The sequence below is a fragment of the Phodopus roborovskii genome, unplaced genomic scaffold (assembly GCF_943737965.1).
Source record: "Phodopus roborovskii unplaced genomic scaffold, PHOROB, whole genome shotgun sequence".
Classification (NCBI taxonomy): Eukaryota; Metazoa; Chordata; class Mammalia; order Rodentia; family Cricetidae; genus Phodopus; species Phodopus roborovskii.
The window spans coordinates 21,198,945-21,219,227 of NW_026125281.1; the positions used below are offsets into that span (position 1 = coordinate 21,198,945).

A 20,283-nucleotide genomic window follows, 5' to 3' on the forward strand; every position below is an offset into this window, starting at 1 on the left:
GGAAGCAGAAGCAGACACCCACAGCTAAACACTGAGCTGAACTCCTGGAATCCAGTTGCAGAGAGAAAGGAGTAATGAGCAAAGGGGTCAAGACCAGGCTGGAGAAACCCACAGAACAAGGGGGAGCTCATGGACCCCAGATTGATAGCTGGGAAACCAGCACAGGACCAACAGAGAACCCCTGAACATGGGTCTCCATTAGAAGGCCTGGGAAGTCTATGGGACCTCTGACAATGGAACCAGGATGTATCCCTAGTGCAGGAACAGACTTCAGGAGTCCATTCCCCATGGAGGGATACTCCTTTAGGCTAGAGACATGGGTGAGGGCCTAGGCCCTCCCCCCAAATGACTTGACAGACTTCCATGATCCCTCATGTAAGGCCTCACCCTCCCTGGAGAGTAGATGGGAGATGGGATGGGGAGGTTTATGGCGGACATGGGAGGAAGGGAAGGAGAAGGAACTGGCACTGATATGTAAAATAAAGAAAAAATACTTTAAAAAGAAAAAATTAAAACTACAAACAATTAAAAATAAAACTATGAAATGATAAAATATGTATTTCTCAATTTAGTGTATTAGACAAATACAAATATGAAGAAAACACGGGAAAGTATTTGATATATGTAAGCACAGATTGATGACATAAACAAAACAAAAAACCCTCAGAAAATATCCTAAAACTCCCCTGTTCTATGATCAATATTCATATGGTTTGTGTATTGTCACCAGAGATGCGACATGTTTGCTATTATACTTTATTGACAATTCACAAGACAGCTTTTCAGTTCCTGGCAGCCATGGTAATTGGAAAAAAAAAGATTGGATAAAAATAACTGCCAAAATACAATACACCTTATTGGGGTAATTCACTGTAATGTTTTCCAGCTACTTGTATGTCTCAACCTATGGGAAACTATATGATCTTATGAATTGTATTCTAAAAGTCCTCGTGGACAGGGTTTTTGACTAAATTTTTTTGAGACAGGCCAAGTAATAACCTGGGCCCAAATGTATCCCTTGGTTCACATGTTCTGGGATCACAAGAGTGATACCCATGTCAGGTTCACATGTAGTTTCAAATTCTCTTAACTGAGGGGATGGTACAGAGAGATCTAATAATAAAGGTATAATGCTTACTACTATCTTTTAGCATATCAAAAGAACTACTTAACATTTCTGAGGCCTCCATTTTAAAACAAATCATGGTTTCACACAGGATTACTAGGCAAAGTTTACTATCTGTTGATGGTAAAAATATAAAACACTCATTTCAATTCTGGCAACAATATTTTAATGTGTCTTTACTCTTGCTTAGTCTTGGAAAGCATTATTACATAAAAATGTATTTGTTCTGTGGACAACTTATTGTGCATTAAAGAGATGAAACTGGGTTCAAAGACCTCATGGGAAAATTATCCTTCCCATGCCCAGAAGAACATAGAACCTGGAATCTGGTGAGTGGAATCCAGTTTCCAAGGATTGTCCCTGTCGCCATCAACTGATCTTTAACCCTTTACCCTGTCCTTTTTGCCTTCTCGCCACTATGTAATGTTAGAGTTGAAAGAAGTGTTAGAAACTACCTTGTAACCAAATCTCCATGTTTACAATACATGAACATATGTAAAACAGAGGTGGCCGTTGCAGAATGGGAGGCTAAAAGGCCTAGAGCTCAGCAGGCCTGAGCACTTCTTACTTTCCACATACCCAGAAGGTATCTAGACAAGGGTTGGTCACAACCATCTGAAGGAATTTCAGAGGGCCAAATCCATGAGAGGTCAACATATAATTGAGTAACTGCACCTACCCCCTGAGTGCTATCTCTACCCCGCAAAGGTAGCTGAGACCTTGGGAATCCCTTGGGTTGACGTTTCCAAATGCCTCCTCAGCTCTCTCTTCTCTAGGCTGGGATTCCATGAGCCTGTAGCAGGGCTGCTCCTTAGACAAACCGCCAAAGTAATTTCCAAGTTCTGCGAGCTACGTGCACTGGACAGTTCGTCTGTGGTTAACCTCCCCCTCTATGAATGCCCACGCTATCCATGCTCCAATTATTTTTTTCCTTGGAAATGCCTCTTGCATTTTGTTCTTCCTTCCCATCCTAGGAAGCCAATCATGGCTACCCTTCTGCAGTACCTACAATCCAAACAAGGGGGTGGAGAGGCAGCTCACAGGAAGAATGGTGGCTTAGTATGCACACAGCCCTGGATTCAATCCCCAGCATAGAAACAAAGCGGAGAGCGACAATAAAAGATCTGATGCCAGCATACTACTGCTTGGCATTGGCCTCCACGCCATTCCTACCTTCCACTGCATGAGAGCCATCACAACAAGACAACAGTTTCCACAAGGCGCATGGCGTCTCCTAGCCTAGGGTAGCTTTTTTTTATATTGCCTTTAGATTTGCTTCGTGATGGTGCCTGTTGTTCAAAAGAAGTCCAATTAGAAAAACTGATTTATTATAAAACGTTCACTATCGTGGCTTTACAGTAGGAAAGGGATGCAAGGCCCCAAGCCCAAACAGGGACCTTCCATGCTGCTTCCCGAAGAAGGAGCTGCCCACGTCAAGTGGCTTACCTATATAAGCCACAAACCGTCTTCACTCTTACTCTGCGTCTACCTCAAGGCCTTGTGTGCCTGTTAATGTATTTCCTACCTCCTCTCCCTTGTACTCCATCCCAGAAGTCTCAGCTTGTAAAAGTACTCTGGACTGACAACAACAACCAGGCCTTGAAAGATCCTTCCTGTCTCAAGAAAAGCTGAAATGTCACCTTACTAACGAGACTTGACAGGGGTGGTAAGATCACTTTATGCTCTTCAGGGGACCGGAATTTGGGTTCTAACACCTATACCGGGTTGCTTACTACTACCTGTACCTCCAGGGAATCCAATACCTCTTTTGACATCTGTGGGTACACATACAAATGCAGCAATACTCACACAGACACGCTCTGTCTCTCTGTCTCTCTCTCTCACACACACACACACAGAGAGCACTCTGTCTCTCTCTCACACACAGAGAGAGCACTCTGTCTCTCTGTCTCTATCTCTCTCACACACACACACAGAGCACTCTGTCACTCTCTCACACACACACACACAGAGCACTCTGTCTCTCTGTCTCTCTCTCTCTCACACACACAGAGAGCACTCTGTCTCTCTGTCTCTGTCTCTGTCTCTGTCTCTCTGTCACACACACACAGAGCACTCTGTCTCTCTGTCTCTGTCTCTATCTCTCTCTCACACACACACAGAGAGAGAGAACTCTCTGTCTCTCTGTCTCTCTCTCTCTCTCACACACACACACACAGAGCACTCTGTCTCTCTGTCTCTGTCTCTGTCTCTCTCACACACACACACACACAGAGAACACTCTGTCTCTCTGTCTCTCTCTCTCTCACACACACACAGAGAGCACTCTGTCTCTCTGTCTCTGTCTCTCTCTCTCACACACACACAGAGCACTCTGTCTCTCTGTCTCTGTCTCTCTGTCTCTGTCTCTCTCTCACACACACACACAGAGCACTCTGTCTCTCTGTCTCTGTCTCTATCTCTCTCTCACACACACACACAGAGAGAGAGAACACTCTGTCTCTCTGTCTCTCTCTCACACACACACACACACACACACAGAGAGCACTCTGTCTCTCTGTCTCTGTCTCTGTCTCTCTCTCACACACACACACACACAGAGAACACTCTGTCTCTCTGTCTCTCTCTCTCTCACACACACACACAGAGCACTCTGTCTCTCTGTCTCTGTCTCTCTCTCTCACACACACACAGAGCACTCTGTCTCTCTGTCTCTGTCTCTCTGTCTCTGTCTCTCTCTCACACACACACAGAGCACTCTGTCTCTCTGTCTCTGTCTCTCTCACACACACAAACACACAGAGCACTCTGTCTCTCTGTCTCTGTCTCTCTCTCACACACACACGCACACAGAGCACTCTGTCTCTCTGTCTCTGTCTCTGTCTCTGTCTCTCTCTCTCACACACACACAGAGAGAGAGAGAATAAAATGAATCCCACTTATTGTGCCATTCAGTTAGCCATCAAGGCATACTATCATTGTAACTATTAACCCTGTCCCAAATCGGTGTGCCATTCAGTGGAGCCTGCACCCACTACCTGCCTCAGGTCTCCTGCTAGCAGCCTGCCTTACACACAGCAGGGATTACCAGTTCCCTTCAGATTCCTTTGAAGGAGTACACATTTCATTTTTCACCGGTCACTGTAAGAAGTGTCTTTACCAGGGTTACACAGCTCGTGCGTGTCTTGAGAAAGCCACCTTGGGTTTCATGGGCTGCCTCTTTCCTCTTTTATTGCTCTTCTCTTCTACTTGTCTCTAGTATTTTCTGCCTCCTCCCCTGTGGTCAACTGCAGGCCCAACTTGAACGTGTCAATCAATGGAGATGCATCACCTTTCTTTGCCCTTTCCACCGTCACTAACCCTGCATCCCTTGCTTAATCAAAAGGATGAGAAGTCACCGCCTGTACAGCCATCCACGAGAGGTCAGATATGGATTTCTTTTCTAAAGAATTCCAACTAGAAATGAGAATGCAAATGGAGGGTGAGCAAGGGGGACAGGGGACGATAATCCCCTGACACACCCTACAAGTTGCAGAATTCTAACAGTTACTTTAAGGATGCTTCCACGGGAAAAGATTGTCTTGTCCGTCTGATACAAGCCACAGTTCCAATCCCGCCATCATCTGCTATCCTTTGCTGTTGTGTTTGCTCATCACTGTGTATAGAACATATTTGTGGACTCGGTCTTCCAGGATCGGTCACATCTTCGTCTGCCTCGTGGCCAGGGAAAGGGATGGAGAACTTCTACATGGACCATCCAGCCAGACAGACTAACAAATTTCCTAAGACTCTGCATCAGAAGCACAACTAGTACCAAGTACCAGGCAGGAAGTGACCTGAACCATTCCCCAGGCAGAAAGTGTCCCGCAGTATGCCATGCCATGCCATTTCCTTGGCATCATTCTCAGTGCAGGCCCTTTGGGGGATTGCCATCTGTCTCCTTGTCTACAGCATTAGGCTCTGACCCTGAGTGTCACTAGGTGAACTCCTCTAACAAGTCCAGCAAGCGAGTCAGTTCCGGCAAGTACTCTGCATAACACCCCGCCACCCTCCCCTGCCTTGTCACCTGGCCACATAGCTGTCCTTCCCCTCATGCCATCAGCAGGTCCCTAGCTTTTCAACATCTTTACAATCTTCCATGACATCTCTTGGAATACTTTAACTTATCTTAGATAATATACAATCCAATGGACTCGGGTTTTAATGAAGAACTCACTGAATCTCTACTTTAAAGACATTTTCCTTTGTGGCAAAGAATTTCTATTTAGCTTCACACTGAACTTTGAACATCAGTGAACAAAATACCCTGTGGTCTATGAAGTAAGAGTGATTCCCATGACTTCCGTTTCTAAAAATTGAAAATAGCATTATTCTCAAGCCCTGCCGGCTTGAGAATCCAAGCAAAAATGTCTTGGATGGCAATGAAATGTTCATCTTGATCAAACCAAACACATGCAATCACTCCTACTTATCAAAGAAAACCAGCCCTGTTTTATGTAGCAATTTTATAAATTAGGAAATCATAAGACAAACTTCTAGTTATCTATACAAAGCTAAAGTGCTGATGGCAACAACCGAATTTTTTAATTCTTCCAACAAAGCACGTGGTCAAGTTCTCCTGTTTCTTTCAAGTCTTGATTTTTGTCACCTAGCAATGCATCCACTGCTCATTTAAATAAGCTGCTAGCAGCTTCTTCCCACAAAGATATTGAAAGAGGGCATTTTCTACATCTCCCAGGTGACTCCAGACTTTGAGACTATGGGCTATCGTGAATGTCCACTAATTGCATCCAGCCCTCACTCCCTTTACCTCTCCTACGGCCTGGCACAAGGCCGCTGACTGTGAAGGAAAAGTATGAAACTTATTTCCCTTTAACAGAAGTCCCTCCTCACAGCATAAACAGATCCATTCTCCATCACTGTCCCTGAAAAAAAAAAAGATGAGTAATGACTAACACCTCACACGGTCACCTAAGGTTCAGAATGGCTCTGGTTCCCTCCTTCCTGTGCCTTTCCTCCTCATGCAGAAGGGTGGAGAGCTAGTACAGCCCTACTGTAGCATCTCCCAGCGAGCTGTCAACCTACAGCGAGTGTCCCCCAAACCCACTGCCAACAATACACTCTATGCTTGTACGAAAATTCCCAAGTCTATTCCTGGTATCTATCAGGCATTCACGTAAGAGACACCCTCACCTTGCCTCTGAGGAACCCATCTAAAAACTGGGATATACCTTAAGCTACCAAGGAAATCGGAGTATGAACTGAAAGGGCATCACATGACACCTGTCAGGGTACTGCACACGCGTACCAGGCCCTTCTTTTTTTAACAGCGTGCTATACGAGTCACAATATAAACCTCTCCAGAGTAAAAGATGCTACAGAACCTTTTTCTCCTAGCTGGGTGTGGTATAGGCCTATAGTTAATCTCAAATTTTAAGGAACTAAAGGAGCAAGAACTGAGTTGCAGGCCAGCCTAGCTAGGTTACATATAGGTCAGCCTGTGCTACACAGAGAGCTACCTTATCAAAAAAAAAAAAAAAAAAAAAAACAACAACAAGCAACTCCCCCTTCCCCTCAATTGCCAAACAAAACCCATCTTAAGATGGCATGAAAAGAGCTCAAGATATACCACAGTCCACTGGGGTGGGAAAAGCTTGGGGATACTAGGTAAAAATCTGTTCCAGGATGCTAGATGAACCAAAAAACAGGGACACGATCAGCAGCTCACAGGCTCAGTGCAGGATGAACTCATCGGGGACAGGGGAGTGACATCAGATTCAGAAAGGTAGAGATATACACACTGACACACATTAGGGAACATCCAGGACATGTTAGCAGCTCCCTGCTCAGGGCTCAGGGCGACACAAAGGTGGAGTAAGTAAAAGAAAACAATGTCAGGACAGCAGAGATGGCTCAGTGGTTAAGAGCACACTTGCTGCTCGTCCAGAGGACAGAGGTTCAATTCCCAGCACACAAAGGTCTTTAACTCCAGTTCCAGTGAACTGACACCTTCACGCCAACGCACATAAAATAAACTTAAATAAATTACTTATAAAAGAGAGAGAGAACAATGTCTAATGGAGAGATCACCAAGACAGGTATTGAGAGAGGAAGTCTTAATGTGAGAACTCAGGCATAAGGTAGGTCAGCTTGGGGAACACGAGGGAACCTCAGTTTTAAAACATCTGGTTAAAGCCAAGCATAGTGGAGCACACCTTTCATCTAAGCACATGGAGGCAGAGGCAGACAGATCTCCTCTGTGAGTTCAAGGCCAGTCTGGTCTACACAGTGAGTTCCACAACAGCCAGGGATATGTAGTAAGACCTTGTCTTTAAAAAGTAATTAATTAATTAACGTAAATGAAATGTTGGCCAAATGTAAAACTGGGACACTAGCTCAGGCTAGTCTGAGCCATGGGTTGGAGTTCCTCGACAGGGAGAAAGTGAGATGTTGACTAATCATTCACTTCAAGTCTATGGTGAAAAGGTATCTGAAAGTTAGGACCAAGATCTCAGTAAGCAAGTCTCTGCCATCTGTTGATTATTTACCTTTCTCCCAAGACAACTATGTGACAGTCCCTGAAATCTCAAGTTGTCTTTGCCCCAGGTGCTGAAAGATTAATGAGGCCAGTCAATCACTTCCCCCAAGGCACTTGCTGTGTTTAGGTGTGGAGACTCATCAGAAAACTCACATTTGTGTTTTTTGTATTTCCCTTTCCCAGTATCTATATTCTAAATGCCTTCACTATTTGCCCTAATACTGATTTGTCTTGAGCCTTTGGCCAATACAACATCTACAAAAACAAACAACTGTGTCATTCCTTCATGTGTTATGAGTTACAATACAGAAGATGTCACAAATTGAAACTACAAATTAGGTATTCCACATCCAGTCTATGTGATGCTAGGGATAAATCTAGGGTGTCAAATAGCTAAGCAAGCACTCTACCAACTGAGCTACATCTCCAGCCTCAGCTTGTCTGCCTATCACTGGAAATGTTACTGTTTTAGGCAACGCAAGGTTTGTAGCTTTTTCCAAACAAGAAAGTGCCATGCCTTAAACTTCAACCATGGAACTTCTCCAATGGTTCTGATATAAGAGCTTGGACATCACCCCATAATTCTGAAGGCCCAGGAACCTCTTCTCTCCTGGAGCACGTAAAATGCTGTGACTTCAGCACAGAGCATCCTGAGTGACAGGGCTGGGCTGAGAATAAGCTTTCTGAATCATATGTGATTTATCTCCCCCATCCTGCCCCATCTGTCTCTGTCTGTCTCTCCATCTCTGTCTGTCTCTCTTTAGCTGTGGGGAGAGGGGTTGTGAGACAGTTTCCTGTAGCTCAGGGTAGCCTCAAACTTACTATGTAGCCAAGTATGACTCTGAACTCTTCTTCTTCTACCTGCACCTCCCAAGTGATGAGATTATACGTGTAAGCCACCATGGCTCAGTCCACGTAACAAAGAATATGCCCATATGGAACCGAACTTACACAATGACATGCCAGGACACTGTAACACTGGCCTGTTCATTGTGCTTCAGACTGGAAATGACACTCCTTCAGAGCAGTATCCTTTGAATTCATACACACAAGCATTCATTGAGTAAACATCCAGTTTTGTTCTTCAAGCACTTCTTATTATAACCTGATACTTTAAAAGAAATACTACGTTCGTAAATCAACATGTCCATCATCAGCATCCACCCTCCCCTTTCTCCTTTTCTGAACTGTTCGGCATTCACCTGTGACAAACTTATCTAGCAACTCAAGTGTGAAGCCACAAGCTACACAGCTACTTGATCCTGGGCAGTGATCAGGTCTTACCCCAGACAAATGACTTTAGCCACAAGTCGCATCGATGCAATCAATGGCGTAATCAATATCTAACCCATTCACACATCTTCTTACTCCCATACATGTCTGTGTCCACACTGCATGCAGATAGTGTCACCTCTCACATTCTTATTACATGGGTGAAGTATTTTTATTATGATTATTTTAAACACATTCTGGCGTTTTCTTTTTAATTAATACTAAATGAGTTAAAGAACATGTCTTTCCTAGAAATGTCACCAGTAAAATGCATCCAATTTTTCCTCTAATGTGGTCCATAAAACTTATTTGATTAGCAGTACTATAGAGGCCAAAGCCTTTGTATGCAGGCACTCAAGCATAATTTAATCATTTTATTTAAGCATGAAAAAAAATATTTGAAAGCCCTGTTAGGTAAAATATCCCTGATTAGTTTAAACTTACATTTGAAGGTGTATTAAAGGTGAAATACATTACAGACTGCTCAGTATGCAATGAAATCATGTTAACTTTCTCACAGTAGTCGCCACTGAGTTAAAACCTGCAGTATTAGAGAATGTAAGAAATAATGTCTCATTTTAATAAACATATTTTAAAAGATTATTCAAAAATAAATATTGTTTTGGGCAATGCCTTTTTATATTACCAGGATGCTCACCTATGGAACCCTCTTTTCATAGCCAAGCAAGATGAGGTCCTAATTGCCTAACACCATTTATCTGCTGAGGAAAGTGCCCGCAAATGAAAATGCACATTAGGCAGGAGGCTGCCAGAATAGAAAATTGTTTTTTTTTTTTTAATTTTTTTTTTTTTTTTTTTGTTGTTTTGTTTTTAAATAACCCACTCACATTAACAAAAGGCTGCGGTAGCTTCCAAATTATAGGTTGTTATTTTTAGTGGGAGTAGTTCAATATTCATATTGAAGCAGATGGAGCAGTTCAACAAAACGGCTCTTCAAATCCTGCACAAATTGAAAACAGGAAAACTGATTGCATTTTCTGTTATCACTTTCCTTTTCTGAATTGACACTTTTAGCCTTCTGAAAATTTACACATGGCTTTCATCTCAACAGCACCTGCTGATCAAATGGAAACCTAACATTTTCATGAAAATGGCCTAAAAGACTAGTTTTGTTCTAAAACACTGCAAAGGGCATTGGTCCCCTGCTTGATGGCAATAGTCACTGTATACTATGTGTAAGTCATGGTCACTAAGCTTTTTTAAAACTATGTTTAGTCTCTTCTGGCTTTGTCCCCTATCTACTTTTGGTGTGGTTCAAATATCTTGGACTCACTGTCTACCTAATACTTAATTTTACTATGTATTATATGTACGGTGTGTAAAATGCTAAGTGTATAAAATGCCAGGTGACAATAAGAAGACAGCAAATGATATTTTGTCAGCATCTGCTTGGAAACCGTATATGTTCACATCGCACGTGAGCGTGAGGGAGTTACATCCCATCCATTTCCTGTTTCGTACACCACAAGAGACTGCAGAGGAGTCAGAGTCAGGCCCTATGTCAGGAGAAACTTGAAATACTGTTTTCTAAGACACAGACTTGGCGGTTTGAGAACCCCAGACTGGAACACAACAGCTCTCACCCTGCTGTAATTATTTTCAGGGCAGGTAAAGGGAAATCTTGGAAATGGGTGTTCTCTTATGTAAAATACTCAAGATTGTTGACTAGGTTGCTTCCCTAGATTTCTGATTAAACATACATTTCTATGCAATAGCCACTTGTGGGGAAATGACTGATATTCCCAAGACATGCTTTCTGACAGTTCCTTAACCAAAAATACTCTGCTCCTTCTAAGGGACTGCAGGCTAGCCTTTCCCCTCCTGCCTGGGTGATAAGGCACCCTGGAGGCAGAGAGGACATGCAGTAATCTCTACGCCACTCTGACCAGTTGGTCTGTGAATTTCAGGGTTTTGTCATGCTCACTGAGGCAACAGCAAACCTGCAATGTCAATATGTTCAGTCAATGGGAGTAAAATAATGGGACTCATTGTCGTCCGCAATCGATCTGCTGCTGTCAACAAGGAAACATGCCCCTCTGGCTTTAAACAAATTCTAATTAGGCTTTTAGTTACTGGTTCATATCTGCGTACCTACGAAAACACCTATCTCAACTGTGTGTAGGAGGCAAAAAAACAGTCACTTCATCTATTTTCTTCATTTTAAGAACCTTCTAAAGTTTATATATATATATATATATATATATATACACACACACATATATATACACATATATATGTATACATACATATACATATATATGTGTATATATATATACATATTTTAAATACATTCATGAGATAAGTGACAGTTTGCTTCTTTTTTCCCCTCCACACTGACTTCGAGCAAAAGAAGGCACGGTTCAAATACCATCATCTCTCTACCACACCTAGTGTGATGCTTGCCCTTCTAGCCAGAGTTGAGCCATAATCTACCATTCTCCTCCTTCCATATTAAAAGTGGTCTTCATTGGCTTTTCACAGTCCTTCTAGGACCCAAAGCATCAATCCATCACCTGTTCAAAACAAGCCATGCAAACCCAAACACAGATGACCAGTCCCCAAATCCTCTGCCCTTCCCTCACTTTGTCAACCCTAAAGAGAAAAGGTGAGAAAGCACCTTGAGAATAAGGCAGGTGCATTAGTGCTGGGAAAGCATGCATAGGGAATAAAAACCTGTCAATCATTCAAATCGCACCTCAGTGCCCTAGCCCTTCCTCTTTCAACCCAGAGACCCTGTCACCTCGAAATCAAAATAAAATAGAGCTAATCAAGTTGTTAAGAGTTCTTCCTCTCTCTTCTACATCTGAAGGCTCCAGCGTCCGATCAACAAATAATCTATTGTTCCCCCTTTATCAAGTCTCTTTAAACCCATTCAGGCTGGCAACACTAAACCCAATTAAAGATAAGGCCCTCCGTAATCTCACCTCCGTGAGTCCCCGTCTGGATAGCTGAGGTGACGGGAGATAGCGTGGAGGCCAGGGACGCTGTCTCCTCCTCACCCCCGCACAACAAAAGGCAGATCCTCTCCCTCTCCCTCCGTAATCTTTAAATGTAAATTCCCTCTGGCAGCTAAGAGCAGCGCCCGATAACAGGTTACATCTTCACTTCCCTGGCTCTTATCTGCTCCAGATCGTTGGGGGGCCGCCCCCACGCCGCGCCCCGCCCCGCCGCCCCCAGCCCGGCCGCGGAGATTACCTTCCGGCGGCGAGCGCGCGAGGCGGCCGGCCGCGCGGCCCCCACACCGCCGCTTTGTATTCATTAAACACACATCGGAGCTTATCAGAAGTAAAGGGCTGGTCGGGATGGCACATTGTGTGTGAGTGAGTGTGTGCGCGCGGGAGGGAGAGAAGAGGAGCCAACGTGCATCAGGGTGATTACAATATCAGCAGGGCCCAGATGGAGGCAGGAAAATAAACAGAGGGTGCGTGCGAGACGGAGGGGAGCGGGAGGAAAAGTGGGAGAGAGAGAGAGGGAGGGAAAAGATGCTGGCAGGAGGGGAGACAGGGAAGAGACTCAGGGGCGGGACCGGCCTAGGATGGGGTCAGAACGTGAGGACAGCTATCCAGAGCGGCTGTCAGGTGGTGGCAATCAGGGCTGCCAGGTAACTCGCGCCCCCCGAATCAGCCCCACCTCCCAAATATTTGGATTTGCCAGCCCCGTGGCTTCACTAACATTAGAGGTTCCCTCAAGGTCAGGGGGATCAAGAGCTGGCTTGGTGGTTTTGACAGTGACACCTTCACCACCTCCATCCAAAGGCAGACAATTTGCAAAACAAATCTACCATGCCCACAGAACAGTTCCGCAGTCGGCCTGGACGACCTCCTGTGGGAGTTGCCTCGTTCTCTGTTGACACCCAAGTTCTGAAACCCAGCCCCCAATCACCCACGCACACGGAGATACAGGGAGATACAAAAGATTCCCCCCACCCAAACACACACACACACACACACACACACACACACACACACACACCTCCTTTCAAGCTTTGCGTGTGTCCTAGCTGAAGCTTCAGGGCAGCCAGCCTCATTGTGATAAGGAGGACCACTTGTGATTGGTGGCTACAGGTGACTCAGACACCTGCTCCACCTCCAGAAGTCGTGTTGGGGTAGCAGCTTCCTTCAGTGTACATCTGAGAGTCTGTTTGGGAGGTGGGAATTCGAAATTGAGGCAATCAATCTTGGCTTGAGCTGCCTTGCAGCTCTTCACCCACCCAGAGCCTGAGAATCAATCAGAACAAGCAGGAGCTAATGCTCTGCCAGCCGGCCAGAGTTCATCCTCCTCCGCCCCAGCCGGGTCAGGAGGGGGATACACCTGAGTAGTCCCTAGGGAGCCCCTTTTCACTTTTAAATGCACCCATCAGACAATCTGAACATCTGATCAGATCCTTAATGGAGTGCGGATAATGCAGCAAAGGAGGGCTTCTTATTGGGGGAAGGGGAGGGTTTGGCTGTGCTGTGTTTCTAGGCACTGAAGCTTGGTTAAGCCTTTCCCGCACTATGGGGAGAGAGCTCAATAAACCACAAACTGTCATGGCACACACAGCAGCCACAACTGCCGTGAAAGTTGGTATCATAAAATAGTCTATACAAGAAAAGTCAGTAAAAGGCAACAAGATGGGGGAGGACAGAGCTAATGAGTTGGGACAGAGAAAAGCAGGGACACACATTAACAGGGGCTTTGTTCCATCAAGTACCTTCCAGATCACCTAGTCTAAAACAATAAAACTGATCTTCTGTGCAATGAACACACACACACACACACACACACACACACACACACACACACCAAGAAAAGAATCAAGGGAAATTTGATAGGTAACACAAAGTGAAGAAAGCTGGGCGTTGTGGGGGAAGGGCAAGTGTGAAAATCTTGTCATAGAATGAATGCCAGATAAAAGGGGTTCTGCTACAATCCTCCAGTAATCCAATAATGTGGAAAGCCTCTCAGTATCACAGCACAAGAACAAGGCAATATTTCTCCATAAATCTTCAAAAAAAAAAAAAAAAAAGTGACCGGGTCCAGTAGCTAGGGAAGGGTGCTGTGACAGGAAGTAAGCCATTTGGCAGGCTCCAGTGACAGAACTGAACTCTGCCAGGGTGAAAGTCTGTCATCCCTACACGTTTAAAGTTTAATAATAGATTTCCAGAATATCCCTCTAGCTCTTGTAAAAGGTGTCCTTTAACCTTTTCCCTCACAATGACAGAAAACTGCATTCACAGTAGCCAGCAGCAGCCACTGTAGTCGGACCAGGTAGAGCCCAGACTGTATATAAACACCTTGAAATCCAAAGCAATTCAGCAAAGGGGGAACACAACGTACAAATGATCACGGAATTTTCTCCCATTATGTTCTCTGTTACGATGCTAACGAAAATTGCATATGCACAGAAACGTCATAATGAAACTCATCGTCTTGTGCAATTGATGCATCCTTAAAAATGAAAAAAAAAAATTCTAATACCGCCTTTAACCTCAGGCAGTCATATTTTTCTCTAAAAGGGTTCCCAAAGACTAGGCACAAAGAGAACAGCAGAGCAACCTAAAGCATGGGTGTTCTTGTTTTGTGAAAGTACAGTGTTTCTGTGAACTGACTTCAGGCTCCCCACCCCCAACTGCTTTAGAGCTGTCAATGAAACACACACACACACACACACACACACACACACAAGCATAGTGTGGTGACCTCCCCACACCCTGTAATCTCAACACTCAGGACTATCACTATGAGTCCAGGACAGCCTCCCTTCTCTAGTAAATTCTAGGCCAGCCTGGGCTACTGAATGAGATCTTGCCTCAAGAAGAAATCAAAATAAAAACCAAAGCAATATAGTAATCAAGAATTATTATCATGGACTGAGTATCCAGCAGAAAGTGGTACCTATAATTACAGACAACATATCGACCACGCTGGATGGAAATTTTAATTTCAATGAGTTCTTTTCTTAATAATAGGTTACCTTCTTGTAAAAGCAAGGAGTCCATCTGCCCCAGGCAGATAAGTTTTGAAACATTAATTCAGATAAAAATCTAGCACTTTCTTTCTTTCTTTGAGTATGTGAAGTCTAGTGTGCTATAATGTGAGAATTCCAACATATGACCATTATGGCATAATATCTCATTGCTCAGCTTGTCATTATTTCATTTGTAATTCTTATGTTAATTATGTTCATAATTACTATAAACAGATGTGGTAGACATTCATGTGACCTTTCACTGAAGGATGCATTCCTTAGTCATTTTGCTTTAATTTCTCCTGAATGTGAAGCTGAAGATGCAGAAAAGGAGAAGAGCTTTCTAATTTTTTAAAAAAAAAACTCTTTTTATGCATAAGTTAACACAAGACCTGCCTTCATCTGCATTTCAGAATATGAAAACATTTCTGGAGTTTAAGCCGCTTTACTGCACATTACTAAGCTGCCGTGCCCACTGCTGTTCACTAACTTGTAACTGTGGATGCCAAACAAAGGCTACCACCCATGGCCAAGTTGCCGTCTTTATTTCTGTAATATCAAAGGTTAATGCAGCAGAATTGTGCTCCAGAACCAAGTGCCTAGAAGCTACAGAGCAATTTATTTACCCATAGCTCAACCATCATCCTCTTTACAAAAAACACATTTACAGTAAAATTAGTATGGATTTCATTAGCTGCAAACCTCCTTGAATTTCATTTCTTTTGGCCTTAATCTATAATTAGTGTGGACAGACAGGTGCAAACCCTTCTCTTCTACAGATGGCTTCTGGAAATGGTGCAGAGTGGTTCCTTCTGTTTAGACAGCACAGAGATAACCCGCTCTGTCTTATCATTTACAATTACCTCCATTAAACTGAACTAATGTTTGCTTTAATAAAATGCCCACTGTTCTTTAAACATTATTTAGGAACTCTTATATTAATGGCTGTAAAAAAAAAAAAAAGTGAATTTGGAAGGTGTCTCTGTAGGTAATAATAAATAGCTTACACTGAACAAAATGTCCCCTTTGATGGACAATAGTCTGAGGTTCACAAAGGTTCTTATAGCTGATTTAACATATTGTTGGTTTATATAAAGAGGGTCAAATAAAATTTTGTAAAGCTCATACAGGTGACAAACACAATTTAGCAAGCAAAACATGGGGACACAGGATATTCACCCCCAACCGAAGTTTAGAACTTTGAAATGTTTGTCTGTACTCTTGGGGACTTTGAGTTGGTATTGAAGTCCATAACTATTACCATGCTAGGCTGTTGTCAACTGATACTCTTGTTAGCCTAACTGTATGCATGTACTTAACTTTTAATAGATTATTCTCAAAGCCTTCTTCCAAGGCACATTACATACATTTTTTTTTAACTGAATCTAAATAACTTTTGTATGCTCATGGTTTAAATGACTCTATCTCACAATAAATAACTTCTACAAATCAAAAGCTCAATTTGTCCTGCTGTTGCTATCAATAAAGACCAAAGACCACAGTATGATGAATAAGGTATCAATATAATAAAGAACCTTAAAATGCCCAAACATCAACAAATAAATAGCCTTTCCCACTTACATAACTTACAGTAATAGACTCCAGCAAAATGCAACTGACTTGGGTTTTTTTTCACATGCAAATTGTGCAGGTGCCAATTTTCCAGACTGCTTTGCTATGAAGGGCTATGTTGCCTGCATAAAACCTCAATGAAGAAGGCTTTGCATTCAGGGCCTGTCAGCTGATGTTCATATCAAAGAAGTGAGAAACAGGATTTGACAGTGGAGAAAGTCCTAAACTGACAACCACTGACCAGCCTGCTTAATGGAAGCATTTCTTTCTCGTGATCCCTTTTCAATGTTTAAAAAAGAAGGGGGAGGGGGTGGATAAGCCTCTATTTTACAATGAAATAAATTATAACGGCACCTGACATTTGTGAGGTTCTTTACAATTTTTAGAGTTTACCCACAAATATTTACAATAACGCCTCGATGGGAAATCTCATCACTGATGCTAACATGAAGGGCAATGCTTTCCTTCTTTCAGAAAAAGAGGGACTGGATCAGTATTACAAAGCAGTACTCTGTAGCTCAAAGGCCGCTGTCCTCCTATTTCCAGGAACTTGCCATTTAATAGAGCAGCTTCCGCTGAACTGAAGGCGAAACACTTCTTATTGGAAATGTCCTTTCAAAGACCATTTTAAAAACCAAGTCATTATCATTGGCAGGTACTTGTAAGGAGTAGGGTACAGAATGACATCTCCCATCAGGTACTGGTAGTGAAAGAGGCTTCATCAACAAAGGAAAACATCATTTCAAAGGCTTCTTCTGGTCTACTTGGAGTTGTCCAAATATTGGAGAAAAAATTCCAGGTGCTCTCTCTGCTGCTTTTATTAGATGAGAACCAGACACCGGCCAAATTACATACTGAAATTCTCCCACCCAATATCAAATAAAGGGACTGCCACCTAAAGTGTTTGTAACTAATGGATAAAAAAAATGTATTTAATAGAAAGTTTATGAAGTTCTTCTCTAAAAATGGGCTTAGCTAAATTCCAATATCTGTGTGCCCAGAATGACTCCTTGGTAATTTTGTTGGGATCCTGCCTTTTAAAGAATGAATTAGTAAAGCATCACATGCAAAACACACTATGAGAGGGAAGAGTTCAACTTTCTGAACACCCATCCTGGTTGGGAAACTAAAAAAGCAAAAACAACCTAAATCAAACTAAGATTCTAGTTAACATCATGTGAGACTTGGGGACCTCTCTTTTAAAAACAAGAGTAAAAAGAAAATGAAACCACATGAGCATCTCTCTCTACACTGACAGGCACCATAGTGCTCAAACTAGACAGTCATTAAAGACTTAACATGGGGGAAATAAATAGCAATGGGAATGTGTTTTTGTTTAGACACATTACAACTGACATAAACACCAAAAAAACTGAGGCTCTGAAGGCAAAGAAACAATGGAGGGTTGCTGATCCTTTCTAAGGAATTGTGTGAACAGGGAGGTCAAGTCAAAGTGCTGCAATAAACTAAAAGGAGGCCCCCAACATTAACAAACCGTTCATCACCGAGAGGCTGGTCGATTTGTATTCTGGGGAGTGTGGACTCCCTGGGCATAGACCCAGTCCTACTTCTGTTCAATGCAAAGGAGGGTGATGATAATAAGAGGCACTGGCTGCCCTTAAAAATGGTACAGATGTTGAAAAGGAGACTAGGAGGGGTAAAATCCTGTAAAACACATTTTAGTTCACACACAAGGTATAAAGAATGCTTTGGTCAGCAACCCGACCTTTATCAGGAGATAAATCAATTTGCAGCAGCTGTGGACAGCCATTTATATACAGGCCCTGGGCAGATTAATTAAGGGAAGCGAAGTTAAAAATTCAAGAGGGCTCAGAGTTACATCAAGCACATGAAGTTGGTCTGGAGTGGCCTCTCCAGCTCCCCTGGTCCTCACTCCTAGGCTTTGGGGCTCTTCCCAGGGAATACTAGATAATTCCTTTCAAGCTTCTCTCTGAGCATTTTCCCAGGAAGCACCAGTCAGGCCGAGGCAAGCTGGGATTTGTGGTGCCCAGTCCTGAAGGAAAGCTAAATTCAAACGATTTCTCCTCTACCCTTTGCAAGGGTCTAGGAAGGCCCAGGGCTCCAAGACTCCAGCCAAATGCTCCAAGTTGTAACAGCGTGGAGGGAAGAGGGGGAGGGGAGAGCAGCTATTTTTAGTAACAGCCCTGGTTCACATCCTACAGCCCGGAATCAAAACACTCAAAACTTTCCCAAAGCTTAACTCACTGTACAAAAAGAAAAAAGAAAAAGGAAAGGAAAAAAGAACGAAAAAGAAAGAAGAAAGAAAGAACAGTTTCAAAAAACTGAATTTAAGTGCCTTATGCGGACCTAACCGTATTTGTTTAAATCACCCGGGGCAGCAAAAGATGCGCCTGGGAAGCGGGGGTAGACTTGCCAACCGACCCTGGACCTTCTACATTCGCCTTGAGAATGGTGAACAGCGGGTGCCGGGAATCCGCTAGCCCCAGAAATTTCCCCTGAGGGATTTCTGCAAAACGTAATAAATTCTCCCACTGCAGCTCGGGTCCGGATTCCGCCCTGCGGGAGCTACCAAGCGTTGCGTTCTGCTTTGGGCTCAGAACAAGCGGGCGTGACCCGGTCGGGGCTGCGATGGGAACACCCTGGAGGGCCAGGGTGGCTGGGCCAGTGGCGCAACAGAGCTACCGCAGAGGCGATGCTGCCCAGGTGTGCCCAGCTGTGAAGCTCAGGACTAGCCTCTGGCAGGGGACTCGGCTCAGAGAAGCTGCCTGAGTGTCCTTGTCGAGGTTTCCCCCAAAGCATCTCCAGATACCCAAGGGTCAGGAGAAAGTTATCAAGCGGGGTACACAGAGCCTGGGTGTGATTAAGACCCCTACCCAAGTGGCAGCCTAGTACCAAGTTAGGATTCTCCGCCTTCCTCCTAGAACTAAAGTGTCCACCATGAAAACCAACCTTTTGCTTCCAGTTTTAAAAACTCACGGTGCGGGTGTGGTGCCACCTGCCAAACACACCGTGAGCACATTTACCAGTTATTTAGTAAAAGGAGACAAGCTCATCTTTCTAATCTCCTTTAATGAAAAAATAAAATAAAAAGAAAGTGCGAGGAATCTAATGTACAAAACAGAAAAAAGAAAGGAAGGAAGGAAGAGAAAAGGAAAGGGAAGGAAAGGAAAGAAAAAGAAAAGGAGAGGAAATGCTGCCTTGGCTTGTCCGCGAAGTTCAGTGTCATCGCAGACTCCAGAAACCGCGATGTTCTTCTTTGCCCTGCTTCGCAGTCCTATTCTAGTTGAGCGCCAAGTTCAGCCCAGAGCCTCTTGGTCGAATTAATCCAAACGAAGCTGACCGTCATCGGAATAGTAATTAACAGTACCAGCCCCAGGCCGGTCCCCGCTGCCACCCGTTCGCCCTCCCGCCCGCCGACTCAGCCCGCCCGGAGGCACTTACACTGCACAGGGCCGGAGAGTCCCACCATCCGCCGCGGGCTCCCAGCTGCAAATAAAACTTCCTGCGGTCGGCGGCGGCCCGCGGGGCCAGAGGACCAGGGCGCGGCGTCGCCTCCCCGGCGAGGCCAGAGTGTCCGCCGCCACTCGCCCACGCGCGCTCACCCGGACGCGGCCGAGTCTTTGCCGAGCAGCCGCTGCCGCGGCGCACAGCGAGCTGTGGGGCGAGGAGCCCGGGGTGGCGGACGCCAGGCAGACGCAGCCTGCGACGCGGAGCCCGGCGCGCGCCGAGCTCAGCTCCCCTCCTCCCGCCTCGCTCCCTCCCTCCCTCTGCTCCTCTGTTGTTGCTGCTGTGGCAGACAAATGTGATGTGGGGCGCAGGGGACTGCCACTGTCACAGGCGGCGTCTGCGTCCGCTTCGCCC

At 44.3% G+C, this 20,283-nt stretch overlaps 1 protein-coding gene across 5 annotated transcripts in view; it reads right to left on the bottom strand.

Moving 5' to 3' along the window:
* Positions 1-20,023, bottom strand: part of Runx1t1 (RUNX1 partner transcriptional co-repressor 1) — a 146,640-nt gene extending 126,617 nt beyond the window's left edge. The window contains exon 1 of one of the 5 annotated variants that reach the window (XM_051198027.1): positions 19,864-20,023. In XM_051198027.1, the coding sequence (XP_051053984.1) occupies positions 19,864-19,891 (28 nt within the window). In that variant the 5' untranslated portion in view covers positions 19,892-20,023. Of the gene's footprint in view, positions 1-11,842; positions 11,959-12,113; positions 12,389-19,863 lie in introns of those variants that run through there. The other 4 variants (XM_051198010.1, XM_051198019.1, XM_051198042.1 and 1 more) reach the window with 4 other exon arrangements.
* Between the last annotated feature and the right edge of the window lie 260 nt (positions 20,024-20,283).